Source organism: Calypte anna, chromosome 15 (genome assembly GCF_003957555.1).
Source record: "Calypte anna isolate BGI_N300 chromosome 15, bCalAnn1_v1.p, whole genome shotgun sequence".
NCBI classification, from domain to species: Eukaryota; Metazoa; Chordata; class Aves; order Apodiformes; family Trochilidae; genus Calypte; species Calypte anna.
Genome location: NC_044261.1, coordinates 13579617 through 13603091, shown reverse-complemented (window position 1 = coordinate 13603091; position 23475 = coordinate 13579617). Strand labels below are relative to the sequence as shown.

At 54.0% G+C, this 23475-nt stretch overlaps 1 protein-coding gene across 2 annotated transcripts in view; it reads left to right on the top strand.

Annotated features, from left to right (window-relative positions):
• Window positions 1–23475, top strand: part of NOS1 (nitric oxide synthase 1) — a 71701-nt gene that overhangs the window by 37453 nt on the left and 10773 nt on the right. Inside the window, exons 4-23 of one of the 2 annotated variants that reach the window (XM_030460578.1) lie at window positions 5722–5859; window positions 6298–6443; window positions 6574–6736; window positions 7912–8003; window positions 8702–8843; window positions 9907–10046; window positions 10445–10619; window positions 10988–11089; window positions 11781–11975; window positions 12895–12980; window positions 14869–15013; window positions 15395–15499; window positions 15988–16046; window positions 18756–18872; window positions 19253–19427; window positions 20234–20372; window positions 21439–21517; window positions 21987–22180; window positions 22769–22938; window positions 23173–23383. In XM_030460578.1, coding sequence (XP_030316438.1) covers window positions 5722–5859; window positions 6298–6443; window positions 6574–6736; window positions 7912–8003; window positions 8702–8843; window positions 9907–10046; window positions 10445–10619; window positions 10988–11089; window positions 11781–11975; window positions 12895–12980; window positions 14869–15013; window positions 15395–15499; window positions 15988–16046; window positions 18756–18872; window positions 19253–19427; window positions 20234–20372; window positions 21439–21517; window positions 21987–22180; window positions 22769–22938; window positions 23173–23383 — 2773 coding nt within the window. The remainder of the gene's footprint in view (window positions 1–5721; window positions 5860–6297; window positions 6444–6573; window positions 6737–7911; window positions 8004–8701; window positions 8844–9906; window positions 10047–10444; window positions 10620–10987; window positions 11090–11780; window positions 11976–12894; window positions 12981–14868; window positions 15014–15394; window positions 15500–15987; window positions 16047–18755; window positions 18873–19252; window positions 19428–20233; window positions 20373–21438; window positions 21518–21986; window positions 22181–22768; window positions 22939–23172; window positions 23384–23475) is intronic. The other variant, XM_030460579.1, reaches the window with a different exon arrangement.

The following is a 23475-nucleotide window of genomic DNA, read 5'->3' as shown; positions in this document are numbered from 1 at the left end:
GGTTTGGGACCCCATTCTTGTGAGCTCACACACCATGGAGACCCTGGAAAGGTGACGTGCACTCCCCTAAAGAACCCTTGGTCCCAAGAGTTGGTGTTGATGTGGTAGAGAGCAGTTGGGTCCAGAAGCTGGGTTTGGGCAGGATACAGGTCACTGGAGAACGACGCCAGGGGAAGAGCCAGGGACCAGGACTCCAAAGCCTCCCTGGGGACTGACGTCCCTTTTTGTGGCAAAAAGCCAAATTGCATCCTTAAAGTCATTTTGATTCACATGATGGTAATTGAGTCGAGCACTCCAGTTAATGTCTTGCACGGTGCCTTTTCATCTCCTCACACTCCAGGGACATAAATTTTCAAGCTGCCTTGCCAAAAAAGTGAATTAGCTCCACGTCTGTAGCAAAGCCAGAGACGTCAGGCAGACCCTGCCAGGCCACAGAGAAAACAGGGAAAACATGAGGTGTGTGAGCACTGCCAAACCTCCTCAGGAAAACTGTGGCTCCCTGATGGGATTCACCAGCAGCAAGGCAGGACCCAGGGCACCACTCTGGTCTCCTTGTCCCACCACAGCTCTCAGGGTGACATGGTGAGGGCTCTTCTCCAAGGAAGAGAAGTGATTTAATGATCACATGAAGACTTTTGAGGAAATCAGTGTTTCCTCAGCTCAGATACCTGGGGCTGATGCCTCTCCCCAGCTCCAAGGAGCTGCAAGGGCCACGTCCTCACTGCCATGGCAGTGACACCCAGGACATGGTTGCCACCCAGATGTTGAACCTGGCACCTCCCAGGCCATGGCTCTGCCAGGGGATGCTTTCCCATCTCATGGACATTTTGCAAGATGCAGAGGCAGAAGCAGAGGGTGAGGTGACATGAGGTGACACGGTCCCTCCATGCCCATGGAGGTGATGTGGTCCTGGCTGCACTGCTCCAAGTCTCATCCCCCTGTGCCAGGAGCATCTGTGTTCCTCCTGGAGCTCCTCAGCAGAAGGATGGCCATGTGCACTTTTGCAGGAGGTCACAGGGCATGCAATGCCCACTGCATGGCTGCTGATGCAAGTGCAGGGTGGCTGAGATCGACCTGACCATGCCAAACCTGCTGCTTGGTTGGAACCAACCTGGCTGGGGGCTCAGCTGCAGCTGGGAGCAATTTCCATCCTCAGGAGCACAGAATCACAGAATCATCCAGGTTGGAAAGGACCCCTCTGAGACCACCCAGTCCAACCCTTGATCCACTCCCCCCGTGGTTCCCAGCCCATGGCACTGAGTACCATGTTCAGGCTCTTCTTAAAAACCTCCAGGGATGGAGAATCCACCCCCTCCCTGGACAGCCCATTCCAATGTCTGATCACCCTCTCTGGAAAGAATTTCTTCCTAACACCCAACCTATTGGTTGTTCTGCCAGGGAAGGTTTAGGTTGGGTACTAGGAAAAAATTCTTAAGCCTATGGCCTCTTGTCCTACTGATATCTGCCTGGGAGCAGAGCTCGACCCCCCCCTGGCTCCAACCTCCTTTCAGGGAGTTGTAGAGAGTGATGAGGTCTCCCCTGAGCCTCCTCTTCTCCAGCCTCAACACCCCCAGCTCCCTCAGCCCTTCCTCACAGGACTTGTGCCGGATCCCTTCACAGCCTCCTTGCTCAGGAGCCTGCCCCTGGTGTCCCTGCCAGCCTCCTGGTGATCCTCGTGCTGCACCAGCAGACACCAGTGGGTGCCTCCAAGAGCTGCACCCCCTTTGCTCAGCCCTGGGGAGATGTCCGCAGGCAGCCCCATGGCTCTCCATGCAGTTAATCACTGTGCCAGCTCTCAGGAGCCCCAGGACAGCCCCTGGCTGGTCCATCCCAGCTCTGGATGGTCACAGTCTCTCTGGCTCCTTTGCTGAGCTCCTTGCACGGCCGTGCCTCTCACTACAAGCACCTTATAACCCTCTGTGTTCAGAGCTTAACTCCTCTCCATGGCAGGGCTGCCAAAACCCCAGGTCTTAAGCTGCTGTTAAACCCTTTAATATTTTTTCTCCCTGGCTGTGCAGCTTTCTTGTGATCCTTCTGAGCCCCAGGGGCTCTTCTGGAGGTGGTTGCTTTGCCCCCCACGGCCCCCCAGGATGCACATGCTCAAGGCATCTGAACTTCTTGCAAGCTGCAATAAATCCCATTAACCCCAGGGCAAGTGGAGCCAAACAGGAGCTTTTTGCACACCTGGTTCTTCAGGGTGGGTTCAGGACTTGGTGCCTTCATTTGGCCAGGTGGGGAATGTTCTGAGGCTCCTATTATGGTGCTGAAGGACCTGTTGGGCATCAATTCCTATTTTTTTCTTTTTTCTTCTTTCTTCCTTCTTTTCTCTTTTTTCTTCTTCTCTCTTCTTCCTCTTTTCTTTCTTCTTTTTCCTTTTTCCATTTTCTTTTTTTCTTCTTTGTTTTTTTTTGTTTTTTTTGTTTTGTTTTTTTTTAGAATCCCAGTGGTTTTTGCTTGTTTTTCAGGAGCCCAACACCCCTGGCTCCAAACCTGGGTGGAAAGACACCGTGAGCACCCCAGCCCAGGTCCTGTGGGCTCTCACCTGTGTGTCAGTCCATATGCACTGCTTTGTAACCAAGGCTGGCTGGCTGTGTCCATGCAGAGAGCAGGGCCCCACACTTGGGAGGCTGATTTACAGCTTTACAAAAGTGCAAAGCCCCCTTTCATCTCGTGGGGTTAATGCAGGAGATGTCAGGATGCCCAGGGATCTGAGGCTGCAAACCTCCTCCTTCGGATGCATCAGAGCAGGGCAGAACTGCAGGGACCCAGGAGGAGGTGTAGAGCCTGCTCAGGTCTGAGAAAAAAAGGGAGATGGTCCCTGTCCCTGTGTCTGTCCCTGAGGAGCACCCAGGTTTTCTCCTCCCTGCTGGATCTGTGTGCATAAAAAAGATTCTGCACCCAGCTGCTACCTTCAGCCTCTCCATTTGTCCCACTCCTGAGTCACTGAAAATCCCAGCTGCCTAATTAAACCCTGAAAGGATCCCAGCAAACCCTCCCTGATGGAACAGGGGTAATATTTAGCTTCAGCTTTGCCGTGTGGGGAAGGATGTGATGCACACACAGGGAGCTCTTTCCCAGCTTCTGCTGGGGGCTGTGAGCTCTGCCAGGGCTGGCACCTCCTTTTCTTGTAGGTGGTGTCACCTCAAGCTGTCCCAGCCCTGCTGGCATCCCAGGGCTTCTGCAAGGAATAAAAAAAATTGCTGGTTCCTGCAGGGAAAGGCACAGGGAAAAAAAAAAGAAAAAAAAAGGGAGCAACTTGGAGAGAGGGTTAAGGTAGAACATCTGGAAATAGGTGTTAAGGAGCTGATGTCCATCAGACTGGAGAATGATCTTGGTCATTCCAAGGATGAGGTTGTCAGCTCCTGAGGCTCCTAAGCTGTCCCCAAGCCCCAGCACAGCAAATAAAACTAGGAGCCAAAAAAAAAAAACCCAAAAAAACCCCACACCAAAATGGTGCTGGATACACCCACCACTTTCTGCTCGGGACTTGTGATTTCTGTCTGGCAGGGGGAGGTAGAGGTGAGGATTGGATTTGTTGGGATTTCTGAGCAGCACTTTCAGCTGTTTCCCCCTCTCCCAGGGAGGAAAGTAGCTCAGGAGGAAAGGGGCAGATTTTCCTGTTGTGATTGTTGGTCCTAAGGGTGGCCCAGGGTGGGCCAGAGAGCAGAGGATGTCTCAGGAATGGTTTAATTCTGATGAAGGAGTAAAAGAAAGATGAAAAAATAAGCAGGGACTGCTACAATTCAGGTCAGATTCCCCAAGAAAAAGGAACTTAAAAATAGTGCTTTTGTAGGGCTACATTCAGGAGGTTTTTTTTTCTTTACTACTGCTTTTTGAGCTCTGTGTGAAGCCTCGTTTTTGTTTTGTGTAGCACAGAGAGGGGAAGCTGAGATCCACTGTGTGGTCCTCTGGCTTCAGGGGCTGAGGAAGCCCCTGGAATGTGTGACATGAGGAATGTCACAGGGAGCAGTGACAGCACAGCCCGAGCTGCAGGGAGCAGCTTTGGAAACCACAAAGACCAAAGTGGATCCTACTGGGAGGTTTGGATGTCAGGCTCTCCCTTCCTCCCCATCCTTTGCCTCTTGGTCCCAGCATATGCTTTCAGTGCCTGGTATCACACTGTGAGCCTCAGGCTGCTTGACAGCAAAATCCTCATTTTCCAAGGAAAAAAAACCCATATGGAGCATATGGTAAAAGCAAGGAATGGGCAAAGAAACATAAAGCTACCATTGCCACCAGGGCAAAGCTGTGGTGTCTGCTCAGCCCGGGCATCACTCTCTGCTCAGGAGTCAGAGCAGCAGAGAAATCCTCTGGCAAAGGATGGCTCTGAAGCCTCATCTGATTTTGTCATCCTTGTGGCCTCAGTTGCCTTCTCCCCAGGGTTTTTCCACCAGCAAAAGTGCTTGTTCTGAGCCAGGAGCTTCTCTCTGTGCTAGCACTGCTGGGCCAGGAGCTGCAGGACTGACACCAGGACCAAAAAGGAGGGCGAGACTCTGCAGGGCTCTGCTGCAGGCTGTGCCCTGAGTACAACTCTCCCAGGTGGAGCAGGAAGGGACACAAGGGACAGGATTCAGGGAGAAAGGCTACACTGAAACTCAGTCCAAGCCTAGATTTTGTGCTTTCCCCATCCCTGGCAGTGTTCCAGCCCAGGCTGGATGGAGCTTGGAGCACCCTGGGCTGGGGGAGGTGTCCCTGACCATGGCAGGGGTGGCACTGGGGGAGCTTTAAGGTCCCTTCCCACCCAAGCCATTCTATAACTCTGTGATCTCCTTTTCAGAGAAGCAAAGCTTGAAGTGGTGCCAAATCCCAGGAGGTTCTGCCAGGATGCTCTGGGCAGGAGATCAGGGCTCCCATTGTGGTTGCAGTGCCCCAGTTCCATCCCACTCTAAGATTCCTAGAAGAAATCTCTTCTTTCCAGAGCTGGTGCAGGTCTCAGGGTCTCACAGGGTGCTGGCAGACACCAATTGCTTTTTACATTTTTAAATGCTTTAGGCAAAGAAGGGCAGGAGCACCAAACCCTGTTGGGAAAAATACGTAGAAACACAGGCACCTGCAGCCACCTCTTCCCAAGCTCTCTGCTGGCTGAGACTCTTCCCAGCATTGGCATCTGACTGGAGATGTCCTGGGTTAGGGTTAGGGACGCCTGGTGGAGCATCCCCTGAAGCAGAGGACCGGGAGGGCAGGAGATAGGGAGCTGAGACTGAGGAAATCCAACTCTGCAGAATTCAGCAGCTTTCCTAGCCCCATAATTCATCCAGCTTTATTCTTATGATCTCCCAGTGTTGACATCAAAGCAGATGTCCCTTGGGTTTGGAGGAAGATTTGGCTCTTAGCTCTAAATCCCAGTGCTTGTAACAGTGAGGCAAAGCTTGGCACATGCAAACCCAGAGCAGGTGATGCTCCTTGAAAGAAACATCTGATGTGTTTTGGAGAGGTAAATTTTCTAAGAGGGAACTTGAACACAACATTCAGTCACTTCTGGCTCTTATTGAACTCCTCCTCTCCAGGTCTGCCTGGTCTGCAAGCAGGGATGATTTCTCAATTGCACTGAGGATCCCAAAATGCTGCCAGTATTTGGGTCAAATACCTTGTCTGGCCACAGCATCACTGGGATTTATGCAGAGGCAGCCACCAACCCAAGCTGCTGCTTCTTGCTGGGGCCTTTTCCTTGGATCTGGTTGGTGACCACTAACCTTGTGCCTGCTCTTTGCTCCTGTCCAGCCCCCCCCACCCGGGCAGCAGTCCCCAACAAAGGGCACAGTGAATGGGAGCCCTTCCAAATGCCCACGTTTTGTCAAAATCAAGAACTGGGAGACAGGCTCTGTGCTCCACGACACCCTGCACCTGAAGACAGCCATGGTGAGTGGGATTGGGAGGAGTGGGCAGAGCTTTTCTGAGGGGAATTGAGTGGGCTGCAGTGTTGCCACGGGGGCTGTGCCTGGAAATGCAGAACTGGGTGAATCCAGGGCTTCCTGTCTTGTGGCGTCTGAACTTCCAACCTCTGCTGCAATCAGATGGGGAGGAGGGAAGCATCTCTGGGATGGACCAGGGAAAGCTGTGGCAAGAATCTAGTGAGCTCCAAATGTCCATATCAGGTGGGCCAGGAGGTGACCATGCTTGAGCTTCCTTACCCAACCTTCCAGATAGGGGTGAAAACAGATAAGCTGGAAACGTCCCTGTCTGTCAAAGGGGCCACCAACTTCTCCCTAGCTAGTTGTTGACTTCCCCCAGCCCAGCAGATGTAACCAAAAGTTCTGCAGCCACCCTGGACACCCTTCTGTCCTTCCCTCCCTTCAGGCCACTGCATGCAATGAGCAGATCTGCATGGGCTCAGTGATGACCCCGGGCCAGCACGTCCGCAAGGCAGAGGATACCAGGACAAAAGAGGAGCTGCTCCTCCTGGCTAAGGACTTCATCGACCAGTACTACTCCTCCATAAAGAGGTAAATGTGTGCCAAGGCACAAAAATGCTTAAGAAAGCAAGAACTTGTGCCCAGGTGGACAGCAGCAGCACTCCCCCCACCCTCTCCCTGGGTCGGTGAGCCCCATCTCCTCTACTCCCCACCCTTGCAGATCTGGCTCCAAGGCCCACATGGAAAGGCTGGAAGAAGTGACAAAGGAGATCGAAGCCACTGATACCTACCAGCTGAGGGACACGGAGCTGATCTATGGAGCCAAGCATGCCTGGAGGAATGCAGCCCGGTGTGTGGGCAGGATCCAGTGGTCCAAGCTCCAGGTGAGCATCATCTCCAGTGGGATTCACTGGAGCATTGGAGAGGCAGCACTTGCTCTTCAAATACCCAGGGAAGCCCAGCAGAGGCAGAGCTGAGGGTGTTGAGCACACAGCAGCCACGTTCCCTGTGGGGCTGCAGAGGCGGGGAAGGCAGCAGGAGCTGGAGAAGCAGCTGGGGGGTAGGTGGAGTGAGGTGTCTGTGTCTGAAATGGGGCCAGATGGAAGCTGGCACTCCAGAGAAGATTTTCCAAAACCAGATGCTGCTCCAATACCTTACGTGCTGCTTCCAAAATGATGGCTCTGAGTGGGGAGAGCAGCAGGACACACTCATCCTTGATACAGGGATATACACAGGCAGGAGGTTTGGCTCAGTGGCCTCTTGGCTAGCTGGAAGAGTAGGGTAGGACCTGAATTTGTGATCTCTCGTGGAATCCCTTGGTATGGAGATGACATCTCTGTAACCTGGAACACAACTCAGCTATTCCTGTGGCTGCTTCACCCAGGGCAGGGGCACAGCCTGGGGTCAGGAGGCTGAGGCTCCTTCATTCCCATCCCAGCCACCAGATCTTCTCCTCCACTCTTTCTTTTGGCACATCTGAACCTTGAGAGGAGCTGTTTCAGCAAGAAGTTGTCTTCAAACCTCCCGTTGACCTTTTTTCCTGGTGTGTCCCCCCCACCCTTTTGTAGATGTCCCATCCCTGGAAACATGCAGGGTCAGGGTGGATGGGGCTCTGAGCAACCTGATCTGGTTGAAGATGTCCCTGCTCACTGCAGGAGGGTTGGACAAGGTGACCTTTAAAGGTCCCTTCCAACCTGAACCATTCTGTGATTCCATGATTCCCCAAGATCTCAGTGGGTCTCAGGTCTGACTTATCCCTGTCCCATTTCAGCTTTGAGTCTTGATTTACAAGAGACAAAGAGCAGAAACAGAAAGTGTTGGTGGACAAGCCAGGGAAAGGAGCAGGTTGGGAGCCCTGGACTGGGAAGGTTTTGGCCTGAGCAGCTGATGACTCAGCTCTCCAAAGCAAGAAGAGCATCTGGAGTAGACATCCAAGTCAGGGATGCATCATTAGGGACCTTTAGATACATAAGGTGGTGGCCTCCAGGGCTTTCCCTGTTTCTTCTGCTTGGCTCTGCCCTCAGAGTTGGAGTATCCACAGTTGCTTCCCCTGTTCCAGGTGTTTGATGCTCGGGACTGCACCACAGCCCATGGGATGTTCAATTACATCTGCAACCACATCAAATATGCCACCAACAAGGGGAACCTCAGGTGAGCCACCAGGTTGTCACCAGAGCTTCCTGGATCTCTGGATGAGTGTCAGCCCAGCTCTGGGTCCTGCTGACACCGTGTCCTCATGAAGCTGGTGCACAACAAGGTGGTGGTGACCAGCACCCAGGGGAGGGCTGGGGGGAGCTGGGGTCAGGGGGGGAGGTGTCCTGCTGGTCCCAGGATGTCTCTTCTTGCTGCCTGTGGGACTTCAAAGGGCAGCTTTTCCAACTATTTCTCCTTTCCTACATGCTCTGCACCACACACAGAGCACGGCCTGAACCCTGCCATGTAAGCAACTGGAAACAGTGCTGGACACATCCCAAATTCCAGAGCTGGAAAACACTTGGCTGGGATGGCTTCTGGAGGAGGAAATATAAATATCTGGGGCTTCTCCAGGGCACAAGCAGAGGGTGTGCAGAGGGTGTCGTCAGGCAGGAGCAGCACCTTTCCCCCATGGCACTGCTGTTCCTCTGGTGACCTCTGTCCCAAGCCATCCCTGTCCCATTCCAGATCCATGGAATTCACCAGGCCCAGGGAGGGGGGTGGAGGACCCATCCCTGGAGGGGTTCAAAACCCACGGGAAGTGGTGGCATTTCAGGACAGGGCACGGTGGGGTTGGATTGCTGCTTGGATGTGTTGATCTCCAAGGTCTTTTCCAACCTGAAGGATTCCAGGATTCTCTTCCTCTTCTCTTCCAGATCTGCTATTACCATCTTCCCACAGCGGACGGACAGCAAACACGACTTCCGGATCTGGAACACCCAACTGATCCGCTATGCTGGCTACAAGCAGCCTGATGGCACCATCCTGGGAGACCCAGCAAACCTGGAGCTGACAGAGGTACAGCCTGAAGCCACCTCACCTGGACACCACAGCCACGGGGATGGTGGGGACCGGCAGCATCTCTGAGCTTGGACCAAGCAAGGTTTCTCCCCACCCATTGCAGTCCCAGGAAGTGAAGTTGGATTTGTCCCACTCCTGGGATGTTTTCCCAGGAATGAAATCTGCTTTCACACATGCAGGGCTTCCCAAAACACTCTTAGTACTTTGTTTGGCTACTGCTGAAACGGGGTGGCTGAGTGGTGCTGAGGGAACTGCTGGAGGAGGAGGCCCTGGAGCTGCTGGGAGGGCTGGAGCAGCTCTGGAGCCAGGGGGAGAGTTGGGGGTGTTCAGGCTGGAGAAGAGAAGGATCCCATGGGGAGACCTTAGAGCAGCTTCCAGTGCCTGAAGGGGCTCCAGGAAAGCTGGGGAGGGACTTGGGACAAGGACAGGGAGGGATGGGATGAGGGGAAGGGTTTCCAGCTGCAAGAGGGGAGATGGAGAGGAGATGTTGGGGACGGAGAAGTTGTTTGGTGTGAGGGTGCTGAGCCCCTGTCCCAGGTTGCCCCCAGAAGCTGTGGCTGCCCCATCCCTGGCAGTGTTGAAGGTTGGATGGGGCTTGGAGCACCCTGGGCTGTGGGAGGTGTCCCTGACCATGGTAGGGGTGGCACTGGGGGAGCTTTAAGGTCCCTTCCCACTCTGGGGTTCTATGTGTGCCCACTGCTGACCTGGGCTGCTGAGACTCAGCAATGAGCTCTGCTTTTTGCACCAGTGCTCTGCTCAGCTCCTCCCAAAACCTTTTGCTTTCCACCCATTTTCTCCTTCACCATTACAGACACAAAGAGCATAAGCAGCTTTTTTCAGATCCATGATCCCACCTGGGGATCTACTTCTTGAGCTTCTTTTCAGCCCCAGAACCCCCTCCCATGGCCATGGGTTGGCTGTGCCAGGCAGCCCCATGTTGTATCTCCCTGGGGTTGAGGTTATTCAGAGATGCTCTTATGATGCTTGGTGCTGTGCAGCTCCCTGCCCATCGTGCTTGAAGAGCTGGGATTCCTAAACCCCACCTTTGTTTTGGGCACAGATCTGCATTCAGCAGGGGTGGAAGGCTCCACATGGACGTTTTGATATCCTGCCTCTGCTCCTCCAAGCCAATGGCAACGACCCAGAGCTCTTTGAAATCCCCCCTGAGCTGGTGCTGGAAGTGCCCATCCGTCATCCCAAGTAAGTGACGAGGAAGCCTCAAAGCTGCTCAAAGGATCAGCAGGGCTGAGCTCCTCTGGTTTCACTCTGAACCATCTCCTGGGCTTGGCCTTTCCTTGCTGTGGCTCGGGTGCTTCACCCAGGACCTTCTTCCAGGGCTTCCCTCCACTCTGATGGAAATTTGTCAGAGCCTGGAGGTGGAAAACAAGTTGTGTCTTTGTCTCAGGGCTGGTTTCCCTTTCCTTGAAGTCCCTTAGGACTTAATCCCCGCTACAAAGCTCTTGGTTCTTCCTCACCGTAAAAGCTCCTGTGGGAGCTGTTGCCTCCAGGAACAGTTCTGCTCCTGTGTCCTGGTAGCAGAGGAACCTTCTCCATTCTCCTGCCTGCACTGAGCCCCTCACCCTTTTGTCTCCCACCAGGTTTGAGTGGTTTAAGGACCTGGGTCTGAAGTGGTACGGACTGCCAGCTGTGTCCAACATGCTCCTTGAGATTGGTGGCCTGGAGTTTTCTGCCTGTCCCTTCAGTGGATGGTACATGGGGACAGAGATTGGGGTCCGGGATTATTGTGACAACTCCCGGTACAACATCCTGGAGGTAATTCCCTCTCCTGGAGGAGGCCAGGCCCTTCTGGGGTGCAGTGGGGATGGGTGAAGTTACTGAGGAGCATGCAGGGTGTTGGAGAAGAGAAGAGAACATCCTAGTTTCCCTTAGAGAGATGTTCTCATGGAGCTCCTGGTGTGGTGGGCTGGCAATTTTTTTTTTGTGTCCTCTGGGGCCAGCTGGAATCTAAGTTTCCCATGGATTTCCCAAAGCATCTTATGGAGCATCAGGTATTTGGCCATGGGTTTGGTTGAGGTCAAGAGCAAAGATATAGTGGGGCTGAGATGGTGCTGAGGTCCTTGGGGACTCCTCAGGGAGATGCCTGCTCATGGGGACCCTCCTTCTACCATGCTTTGTTACAGCAAGTGGCCAAAAAAATGAATCTGGATATGAGGAAAACTTCATCCCTGTGGAAGGACCAAGCCCTGGTGGAGATCAACATTGCTGTGCTGTACAGCTTCCAGGTAGCTGAGGAGCAGGACTCTGGTGTGTTTGGATCAGGGACACAAGCATTGGGATGGGACGAGGCATCTGCCCAGGGACAGTGGCAGCAGCAGAAGCTGTGCTGAGCCTTCCCGGTCTGGGGCAGTTCCAGGAGCCTGCAGTGATGTTGAGTAACCTCTGTGCCCTGGATCTTGCAAAAATGTCACTGCCAGCACCTTGAGGGAAAGAGAGTCAGCCCAAGAGGCAAGAATTGACTCAGGTTCTCCCCTTGCACTTAAAGGTTGAGTAACAAAACTGGTCCTTGGCAACCCAGCTTGAGAGGGTGGAAGGTCCTTCCCAGAGCTGCTCCTTGAGCTGTTCAGGCCATGCCTGAGTTGCCCAGGTGGCTGAGCAGGGGATGCTCCATCCTGTTGATGCCACCTTAGTCTTTGCTTGGCCCATGACAAAGAGCAGGAGGAGCAGCCATTCCATAGCACATCCACTCAGGAAAGGCACATGCAGCTTCTCAGCCCTGGAAAATGGCATCACCCAGTGCTCCTTGGGGAGATCAGGGTCAGCAGTGTCACCTCCCAGGGTACAGTCCTGGCAGACCGTGGGAGCGAGGTTGATTTGGGTCAAAAAGCTGCAAACGTAAAATTTTAGACTTTCAGCTTCTGGGTAGTATCGACCCATGAAATCCTTGGTGTCTCTGCTCTCTCCTCCCTCCCACAGAGTGACAAAGTGACCATCGTGGATCACCACTCAGCCACTGAGTCCTTTATCAAGCACATGGAGAACGAGTACCGGTGCCGTGGGGGCTGTCCTGCCGACTGGGTCTGGATTGTCCCACCCATGTCTGGCAGCATCACCCCAGTTTTCCACCAGGAAATGCTCAACTACCGCCTCACCCCCTCCTTTGAGTACCAGGTAAGCTCTGCACCTTCCACCACCTGCACAGAGGGAGAGGCAGAAGCAGGGTGGGGGCTGGAGGTGCAGGAAGGGGAGGAACATCATCCAATCCCTTCATCAGGCTGTCCCTGGAGGTGATGAAGTCCATGAACAAGTATAATTCATGGGGCCCCCTAAAGTGGTGTAATAACCCCTTGGATGTTGCCCCTTGTCCCAGGGCAGTGACTTTTTGGTCCTTCCATGGGAATGTGGCCATGCTGAGAACCCAACTTCAAGCCTTGGGAGTGGAGCTAAGCAAGGGTCCTCCCTTTGCAAGTGCCTAATTTTGTACTTTTGATGAATAGGAAATGACCTGATGGTCACCATATCCTACTGAGGTCTGAGGAGGTGGATGCTGCCAGCTTGGAGAATCTTTGCTGGGAGGGGGGGGCTGAGCAGTGGGCTGGACTGGTGCTGGATGATTTCACACTTCAGACCGTGGGGAAAAAGGGTTTTAAGTAAACAAGCCCTCATCAGGCAACCATCCCTGCTCTGGTGGCTTTCACACCGTGTGACCTTTAGTCAAGAGCCCTTAAGGAACAATCACAACCCAGGAGCAGTCTGTTCATTTCCAGAAGGGATCCACCGGGAACCCTGATGGTTCCAGGCAGCTGCCAGGGCACTGAATTAGCTTCTGTGCACTTGTTCCTTGCATCAGCTCCCTCCCCTTCCCAAAAGGAATTTTTTTAAAAAAAAAAAAACAAAACTGGGGGAAGGGAAAGATGAATTTCCATCACCTTCTGGCTTTACCTGCTTTCTTCGTGCTGCTGGGCTAATAATGCCCAGGGCAGCAAGTTTTTATATATTGCAAGAAGCTGCCTGCTCAGAGCTGTGGATACAGCATTTCCTGAAGCTCTGAGCTCTGCTCATCAGCTGCTGCTCTTCTCCTCTCTCCTAGCCTGACCCCTGGAACACCCATGTCTGGAAAGGAGTCAATGGGACGCCTACCAAGAAGAGGGCCATTGGCTTCAAGAAGTTAGCAAAGTAAGAGACAAGTAGGGCACAAGCCTGGAGGTGCTCCTGGTTTTCAGCAGCTCTGCTGTGCTGTGTCATAGAGCGTCAAGGGGGTCTGTCAGAGAGCCCATCACTGCCATCATCATCATCATCATCAGCCCACCCATCACTGCCCTGGCTCACACTGGCACAAGCCAGATGAAACTGGTGTCCCTATTTCTCCTTCTCTCATTGACTTCTGAGTTACTTGAGGAGCATTTGGCTCCAGTGAAGCTCCAAACAGGCAAGGAGTGGAGATTTAGGAGTGAGGCATCTCCCTGCAGGGCTGAGCTGAGGTTTAAAGGCACTTCATGGCCATTTGACCCCAAGCAATGGGTCCCACAGGTCCTTCTCCCCTGCCAAAGCTCTTGGTCAGCAGGGGTGTAGGAATGAAGAGGAATTTGGCTGATCTGAGCCATGGGCCACTGGCAGAGAGGTTCCTGTAGGACCTGCTGGTTCTGGGGCAGCAGAGCCCTCAAGCAGGACTGGGGAGGGCTGAGTCTGCCTGGGGATGCATGGCCAGGCTCCTGCTGCTGACAGCATCTCCCCACACTTTGCTTTCCCTGAGTCCTGCTGCTCAGTTTGTTCCCACTCCTCAGCTGTCACCTTCTGTCAGTTGTTTTCTGTGGTGCAGCCATAAACCAGGAGCTGATGGAGGTGTTCCTTGGGCTGACACTGCTGCTGGGGTCTGGGCTGCAGCCTGGAGCTGCTGGAGACCATAGGAAGATGAATTGAGCCATTGAGTCAGAAGAAACAATGCTTTTATTTATGGGTGTGCACAACTGATAAATGATTTTATAAAAATGTGACTATGGGAGGTGATTGCAAACAAACCAAATCCAAACAAAAAAGGCTCCATTGTTCCTGGTGTAGAGGAGGGGAAGAATTATTTTTGCAATTTACCATTAATCCTGCCTGGGTCTGAGCTAATCAGATGAACAAGTGGCAGGTCAGACCCAAGGGTGGCACTTGGCAGTGCTGGTGGCACCAGGTGCCAGTCTGGACTGGCTGTGCTGGTTCTGCCTGGAGCAGAACACCCAAACCTCTGGTTCCTGCCCCTCCTGCCCCTTCCCTCCTCTCTGCCACTGCAAGGCAGGGGACAGGGGAGAGGGGACAGGGAAGAAGGGAGAGAGGGCAGGGGAGAAGGGACAGGGGAGAGGGGACAGGGAAGAAGGGAGAGAGGGCAGGGGAGAAGGGACAGGGGAGAGGGGACAGGGGGCAGTACCCCGACAGGGAAGCAAAGGGGCAGCTGGAATATGCAGAATGACTTTGAGGAGTGATGGTGTAGAAGCAAGCAGAAATCCTTAGGTGGATTTCAGTGTGGGGAGGAGCTGCCTGGTGGGACATTCCAGCCTGCTGAGGTTTCTAGGTTTCTACCTCTTCTCTCCTCACTCCTCCCCCCCCCACCCCTTTTTTTTATTTTCTCTGAGTTGATTTTTCCAAACCTAGAGCATTTCTTCCCTCCCTGGCAGGGCAAAACCAGGCTGCTCTTCTCCAACCAGTGCAGCCAGCCCAGCTGCCACCTCCATAACCCAGAGCTCCTCTGAAGGGGATGCAGGAGTTCTCCTGAGCTGCTGTCTGTTCTTCTCTCTCCCTGCAGCTTGGCCACCTCCATTGCCTCATGCCCACTATGGGATCTCAGCTCTGTGTTTGAGAGCCTTCCTCTCTGCCTGGTCTAGATGAACATGCTTCTCTGGTGGGCAAACAATGACAAAAAAAAAAAAAAAAAAAAAAAAAAAAAAAAAAAGAACCAAAGGGATTTTGGTGGTTTTAAGGCAAGCTGTTCATTTAGTAATAGATAAAAGCGTGTAACCAGTCTGGGCTAGAGGCAGTGCCTAGGCAGCAAGCTCTCTCACTGGGATTTATTCCTGCTTTTTAGAGCTGTGAAGTTCTCAGCCAAGCTGATGGGACAGGCCATGGCCAAGAGGGTGAAAGCAACCATCCTGTATGCCACGGAGACAGGGAAGTCCCAGGTCTATGCCAAAACTCTGTGTGAAATCTTCAAGCACGCTTTCGATGCCAAGGTATTGTACCCAGCTCCTGCCAGGTTGTGTCTACATCTGGGTGGCACTAAGGTCACCAAAAAACATTGTAAAACACGTGGCTCTACACACGTGGAGCTTGCCTGCTGGCAAGGGTCTTCAGAAGCTCCCAGGGTGTGACCTGAGGGGTCTGGATTGAAGCCTGCACATCAGTAGCATTCCCAGGCACTGTGGCACATGTCTGGCTCCTGCCCCTGTGGTTTGTCCCTGTCCCTTGTCCTCATCCTCCCTGTGGGCACTGGCACTCAGGCAGCAAGGAGATGCTGCTCCCATCCCCAGGTGGACTGGGGAGCATGCCAGAAGGGTGGTTGGTGGTACAGCTCCCCACCAAGGTCCTCTTGCTTACACCTCTGTCACTCCCAGGTGATGTCCATGGATGAATATGACATTGTGCACCTCGAGCACGAGACCATGGTCCTGGTGGTCACCAGCACCTTTGGCAATGGAGACCCACCAGAGAATGGAGAGGTGGGACAGGGTGCAGGGATGGGTGGCTGAAGAAGGGTTATGGGCAGAGGGGAGGTGGTGGGGAACAAGAATGAACATTTTCTGCTTGCTCAACCCAAGCCAGAATGGCCCCAGAGAGGTCTGAGTTCTGCATGATACCTGGTGCTGTGCCTGCCTGCCTCCAGCTCTAGAAGATCTGGAGATCCCTTCTCCTCTGCTGTAGGACTAGTAACTCATCTGTTGCTAAATCCATCCTGTACAACCAGTGTCAGGGGACACAAAAGGTGACAGCCCTTGACTGAGGACCGATGACCTCCTCCAGCCCTGACCCCCAGCAGTGTTACAAGCAGGGAGCAGAGCCACAGCCCAGGCTTTCCTGGCTCAGTTTCCTCCAGATACTGATTGGTTTATTTTATTTTATTTTATTTTATTTTATTTTATTTTATTTTATTTTATTTTATTTTATTTTATTTTATTTTATTTTATTTTATTTTATTTCTTCTCTGCAGAAATTTGGCTGCGCATTAATGGAGATGAAGAATCCCAACTCCCACCTGGAGGAGAGGAAGTAAGAGCACCCCAACCCCCTCCCTTCCCACTCACAACCCCAGCCAGGACTGCCTGCCCCTCCACGTCCCTCTTCTTGGAAGGGAGGGGGAAATCCTCAAGCAGGTTTGAAGTTTGCAGAGGGTCCAAAGGATGGGACCTGCCTGAGAACCAAGGGATGGAGAGGGTGGAGATGCCAAGGAGGACACAAGCACTGAGCCAGGAATGGCTGTGGACTCCACTGGGGCTTGTCAAGCTTTTCTTTTCATCTGGATGAGGCAGGCAAACCACCAAACCCAAAGATAAGCAGGAATTCTCCCCAGATCTTGCCATCTAAGAGCTGGGGCTGCCCAGGGGACACCAAAATAGTAAAACTTGGAGGTAGAAGGGAATTCCCTATGTGGCTGGAGGTGGGGGAAGACTCGAGAACTCGATTTCACTTCTTGCACCTTGGGAAAAAGATTTCTTGGTAAAATCAGAGCTGTTCTAAATTCCAGCTGTGAGGGTGAACCTGGAACAGGCAACTTGGAGAGACAGTGGCTGTTGGAAAATCCCTGGTGGGGGGGGATGAGCTTCCAGCATCTCATTGCAGGTCCCAGGGGCTGGGAAACCAGGGCAGCCAGCAAAGAGTTTCATCATCTGGGGCCTCCTTCTCTTTCAACTTTCAAGCCCAATCTGTTTTGCTTAACTGGGACACTGCTCTGGAGTCTCTCTGGAGTTAACAGGGAGCTGCTGGCCACCGGCAAAAGCCTGCTCATTAATTAAGGGATAATTAGCAGAGTGTGATTGAACCTCCTGGGTTGGCTGTGGTGAGGAACACCAAGAGCAAGGGCAGGAACCCATCTGCACCTCCTCAAAGTGCTCTCCTTGCTCTGCAGCCAAATCATCTGCTGGGTCCCTGCCAGGCTCCCCAACCCCAACCCTGTCAGGTTTCCAATGGCCTGAATGGGGACAGCAGCCACCACAGGACCTGTCTGGATACCCTGGAGGGGTCTGGATGGAGAAAGGGGCATTCTGGGGGGGGGTTCTCACCCCAAGGAACTTCACTCCTTGGAGCTGGGTTGGTGCAATGTTGGGTTGGGAAGGTTTGAGGAGGATGAAAGCACCTGAGCTCTGTGCTGGCCACCACAGTCACCTCTAAATGTAATTTAAGGGTCTGGCAGGAGCTTCTCAGAGCCAGGCAGGCTGTGGCTGAGTTACCTGACAGAAGAAGTGGTCAGAGAGCTGGAAACAGTGACCTGTGAGGACAGATCTAAAGGGTGAGAGCTATTTTATCTGGAGGAGACAGAAATGCAGAGCAGGAGCAGATTTCACCAAGGGAAAAGGTGACAGCAGAGGCAGAGGGAATAAATTACTCCCTGTGGTCCCCCCTGAGACAGGCCAAGAGGTGACAGCTCTGGATGGTGGGAAGAGATGGTGATGTCAAGCATGAAAAAAAGCTTTGGGAATGAGAAAAGGTGTCCTGGAGGAGACTGTCTGGGGAAGAGGACCGGAGTCAACCTGGCATCTGCAGGGCAGGGGCTGAGCAGAGCAGCTCCTGCCCATGCATCCCATGGGCTCCCAGCTCCATGGCCACCAGAGGATGCTGAGGGTGGCTGAGATCCTCCAGGGGGGCACTGATGGCCCCTCCAAACTACAGAATGTGATGCTCTGACCACAGCCCAGAGGTTTTGCTGTGGCTGCCTTTGTTTCCTTTGGTTCCTCCCGTCCTACAGCAAGAGCTTTCCAAGGGTTTCCAGAGGCACTCAGGTGCCACTTCTCTTTGACAGTTTCCTCCCCAAATCCATCCCATCCTTCTGCAGCCATCTCCTGCCCAAGGATCTGCTCATTTCAGCCAGAGGTGCCCCAGCTTTGGGCTCAGCACCAAGCAGGGGAACATGGAACTTCATGTCATGGAAACTTCATGGACATGGACTTCATGTCAGGGGGGCTGTGCTGTCCTGTCCCACCTCCCCATGTCACCTGGAGTCAGGACACAGCCCAGGGACAGCAGAGAAAGGGGGAGATCCATCCAGATGGGGTGAAGCAGAGTAGCAGGAGAGGTCTGGGCAGAAAGGAGGAGGCTCTGAAGCAGAAGTGGAGCACGGGGCTCTACCTCTGGCAGCTCTGACACTCAGGGGTTGTCTCCTCTATGTGCTGGGTGTGGGAGGTCTGCTCTGACTCATCCCCACACTACTGCCTCATTGCTCTGCAATATATTTAGAAACTCTTGTGTAGAGCAATTTTTGAAGATGCTTCCATTCAGAAATACTTCTGCTGGTGTCAGATTTTTTTTTTTCTCCCTGCTCCCCTCCCCCCTCCTCATCCCCTCCTCATCCCCTCCTCTCTTGCTCTTTTTTCTTATTTTTTTAAATTTTTGTTTACTTCCTCTGGGTGAAAAAAAATCTCCAGAAAATCCATTCAGACCTTTCCCCAGCCTCGTGTGTGACCAAGGACAGGACAGGTAAAGCCAAAGTTCCCCTCAGCAATGAGTCACTGGGGACAAAGTGGTGGCCAACACCTGGCTCAGCCCTCTGGGAGGTGACTGGAGGACCTCATGAAGCACCCCGAGTCCAGCTGGGGGTTGTTATGGCTCAGCTCCAGGAGGGAGCAGGTTTCTCTGCTCCAGAAATAGCAAGCCCTGAGCTTGAGCCCCACCTGGCTTGGTCTCCTCCAGTGGCCACGTAGCCTGGTGGGAACCACAAGGACTTTTGTCCCCATTGTGACCCTCGGTGGTGTCTGCTGCTTGCAGGAGCTACAAGGTCCGATTCAACAGTGTCTCCTCTTACTCTGATGCACGGAAATCCTCCAGTGATGGCCCTGACTCCAGGGACAACTTTGAGAGCACAGGGCCCTTGGCTAATGTCAGGTGAGTGGGACAAGGTGGGAGGCAGCAAATTCTGGCTGCAGGAGGGACAGGGCAGGAGCTGCCCAGAGGCTGAGCAGAGCAGCTCCTGCCCAGGCATCCCATGGGCTCCCAGCTCCGTGGCCACCAGAGGATGCTGAGGGTGGCTGAGACCCTCCAGGGCAGCACTGGTGGCCCCTAGAAAGCACAGAATGTTGAGAAGCCTACCTACATACCCACCTACCCACCCACCCACCTTCTCCTCCTTAGCCCTTTCTTTCCCAAACCACGCTGTGCTTTCCCACCACCCAGCTCCCCCCATGCTCCCTGGGGGTGGTGTTGGCCGTGGTGGTGCAGGAGGGAGGTTGTTGCTGGGACCCTTCACCTCTGCCCCCCTCCTGCAGGTTCTCTGTGTTTGGGCTGGGCTCCCGTGCTTACCCCCATTTCTGCGCCTTCGCCCGGGCAGTGGACACCCTGCTGGAGGAGCTGGGTGGAGAAAGGATCCTCCGCATGGGAGAGGGGGATGAGCTCTGTGGCCAAGAGGAATCCTTCAGGACCTGGGCCAAGAAGGTCTTCAAGGTAACCCCTGTCCCTTGAGGAGGGAGGGAAGGAGGACACAGGGACAGAGGGAAGGTCGGATCGGACCAGAGCAGAGCAAGGAGGCTGTGGAGGGATTCCAGGACTATTCCTGTGATTAAGGGCTGAGGGAGCTGGGGGTGTTGAGGCTTGAGAAGAGGAGGCTCAGGGGAGACCTCATCACACTCTACAACTCCCTGAAAGGAGGTTGGAGCCAGGGGGGAGGGTCAGGCTCTATCAGTCAGACAAGAGGCCATGGGCTTCAGCTCTGCCAGGGGAGGTTTCGGTTGGATATTAGGAAAAAATTCTTTCCAGAGAGGGTGCTCAGGCATTGGAATGGGCTGCCCAGTGGTGGATTCTCCATCCCTGGAGGTTTTTAAGAAGAGACTGAATGTGGCACTGAGTGCCATGGGCTGGGAACCATGGGGGGAGTGGATCACGGGTTGGACTGGGTGGTCTCAGAGGGGTCCTTTCCAACCCAGCTGATTCTGAGATTCTGTGGACCAAAACCCAGGACACCCATCTATCACTCCAGCCCTAAACAATGAGGTTCTCCACCTTTTGGTGGACCTGATGCTCTGCTTTATGCTGACTGCCAGAGGGTTGTGTTGAATCCCTGCCTGATCCCAGATGCCTGGGGGAGGAGGGCACCAGTGGAGATGCTCAGGGCCGTGGGTACAGCCCTACCCCATTGGCACCACCTCCTCCCTGTGTTAGCTGAGCTGGGGTGGGACAAGGTGGGTCATAGGGCTGGGCTGGGAAGCCCAGGGGCTGTGGGGAGGTGTCTGAGAGCCCGGTGTGTCCTGCAGGCAGCGTGTGACGTGTTCTGTGTGGGGGACGATGTCAACATCGAGAAAGCCAACAACTCCCTCATCAGCAATGACCGGAGCTGGAAGAGGAGCAAGTTCCGCCTCACCTACGTGGCTGAAGCCCCAGAACTCACCCAAGGTCTGGAGATGGGGTCACCTTGCAGGGCTCTAGGTGGGAGGAGAAAACTCAGAGAGCTCGACCAGGGGGGAAGGGACTGAATCTCCGTTTTCTCCACTAAATTCCCAGCCTTGCCTTCCCATCACCTGCCAGAGGAGCAGTTTGTGATGGGTTTCAGGTCCACCCTGGCTGCTCCCTGCTTGGATCTGTCACCGAGACGTCGGGCTACAATCTCACCTCCCTCCCCCTGACCCCGTTTTTTCGGAAGGACAGAGCTGGAAACCTGGGAGCTTTCCAAGCTCTCCGTGTCCAAATGCTGCTCGGCCGAGCGCTGCGGTGCCGTGGCAGGGCCAGTCCTGGACACCTGGCACCTCAGCATGGCTCCTGCAGCTGAGGAACTGCCTCAGCCCGACCCAAATACAGGCTCCCTGCTACCAGCCAGGCAGTTCTGGCAGGGGAAGGGGATGGTCACACGTGAGGACACGGCCCCATGTCTCCTGGGGAGGTTTCCAAGTGCTGCTCAGGTGCTAACAGAAGGGACACGTGTTTGGTTCCCCTCAGGGGATTCTGATCCCCCAGGCTGGAGGAAGCTTTGCAGACCTCTCCAGGGAGACCTTAGAGCAGCTTCTAGTGCCTGAAGGAGCTCCAGGAAAGCTGGGGAGGGACTTGGGACAAGGACAGGGAGGGATGGGGTGAGGGGGAAGGGTTTCCAGCTGCAAGAGGGGAGATGGAGAGGAGATGTTGGGGAGGGAGAAGTTGTTTGGTGTGAGGGTGCTGAGCCCCTGTCCCAGGTTGCCCCCAGAAGCTGTGGCTGCCCCATCCCTGGCAGTGTCTCAGCCCAGTTGGATGGGGCTTGGAGCACCCTGGGCTGTGCCAGGTGTCCCTGACCATGGCAGGGGTGGCACTGGGGGAGCTTTAAGGTCCCTTCCCACCCAAACAATTCCATGATTGATGATTCTGAGATAGAGGCCAGAGGATGGTGGAGCCCATGGTCAGGAAACAGTGGCCAGCAGCCCTGCAAAGGGCAGCAGCCACCCACCTCAGCTACATTCTGCTGCTCCTCTTCACTGCCTCCTCCCCTCCACAGGACTCTACAGCATCCACAAGAAACGTGTCCACGCAGCCCGGCTCATCACACGCCAGAACCTGCAGAGCCCAAAGTCCAGGTAGGAGATGAAAGGACTGGTGGTGCCCATGGTGTCACTAATGCCTGTTGACCCCTGAATGTCCCATGGACCCCATCCTCATGCAAATCATCCCCAAGTGATCAGCAGAGGGTGTTTCCTGCCTTCTTTTGAACCTCTGTGGGTGGATGAATGAACCTGCTGGCTGTAGGGACTAGAGGGTGGGTGGCCACACTCATGGGGCTGCAGGGCACACACAAAGAAAGGAAAAAAACACTGAAGCAAGAGATTAAACTCTTTTTTCCCTTTAAAAAGCCCCTGAGGGTTAGTCAGCAGAGAGAGGAGGTGGCCACTTCAGTATCCTTTCCACCTCCCTGCTGCCACTTGGGTGACATTCTCAGCAGAGCACCTGGGCTTGGATGTGCCACCTCTGCCCAGCACAGCTCTGGAGGTCAGAGCTCAGCAGAGATTTCCCCCACAACACATCCTGCTTGTCCTCCTCTCCCTGCAGCCGTCTGACAATTTTCCTGCGACTCCACACCAATGGGCACCAGGAGCTGCAGTACCTGCCTGGGGACCACCTGGGTGTCTTCCCAGGCAACCATGAGGACTTGGTCAATGCCCTGATTGACAGGCTTGAAGATGCCCCTCCAGCCAACCAGCTGGTGAAGGTGGAGCTCCTGGAGGAGAGGAACACAGCCCTAGGTAATCAGCTCCCTCCTCTTCACCCATCCCTTGCAGGAGTTCTTGCAGCTCCTCAGGAGGTATTTGGCCTCTGAGAGAACTCAGTTCCCAGCTCACTGGTTCATTTACCTTGATCAGGAGCACCTTCTGCAACCTTCCTCTGCCCAGAGCCATTGCACTGGGGTGCAGAGCAGGGTTTGAAGGGTGAGCTGGGCCCTGGGGAGAAAAAGTCTCCTTGTTCTTCAGAAAAATTGAAAGCATTTATATTCCTATGGGAAGAGCAATGTCTAGGACTGGAAAGAAGAGTTAAGGGATCTTGATAGGTCACCCCAGCTCTGTATTTCAGGGATAAGTCTGATACCCTCCTGCCCTGCAGTGTAACAGGAGATGTAACACAGCATTAACTCAGGGACTGAGGCTGAAGGTGCTGGAGCATCAGGCTCAGGTTCACACTCACTGGGCAGCATCTCACTTGCAGTGTGAGGATCTCTTACAGACTTTGCTTTCCAGCCCTTCACCACTCACAGTCTCAGAGCTGAGGAGGGGGAATGAAAGCAAGGATTGGTCCCCCTTGGTTCTTATGCTCTGTCCTGAATTCCCTCCTGGCAGGCGTCATCAGTAACTGGACAGATGAGAACCGTGTCCCACCATGCACCATCTTCCAGGCTTTTAAGTACTATTTGGACATCACCACCCCTCCCACACCCCTGCTGCTGCAGCAGTTTGCTTTGTTGGCCACCAGTGACCAGGAGAAGAAACATCTGCAGGTTCTTAGCAAGGTAAAACCTGGGACCCCAAGTTTCCTAAGGCCCTGGGGACAATGACAACCGCAGGGCATCGTTGACCCACACTGTTGTTGAGATGAGTCCCTACCAGTGACAGCAGAGTCCTCCTTCCTTCCCTGCCACCCCCCCAGTTTGCCACAGTCCTGGTGGGATGTCAGCAGAGCCACCTGGCTTGGCAGAGGTTGGTGCTGTAGCGTTCTCCTCCCTCCCTCTTTCCCTGGACCCCAGGGCTTGCAGGAGTACGAGGAATGGAAATGGTCCAAGAACCCCACCATCGTGGAGGTACTGGAGGAGTTCCCCTCGGTGCAGATGCCCTCCACCTTGCTGCTCACACAGCTCCCCCTGCTCCAGCCACGCTACTACTCCATCAGTTCCTCCCCAGAGATGTACCCAGGAGAGGTTCACCTCACCGTGGCTGTGGTTTCCTATCGCACCAGAGGTACCCAACCCACACAGGGGGCAGGGGATGGGTTTGGTGTGGAGAGAAGGGAATAAGAAGGGAATTAGATCATGGGCAACACCACAAGGTCT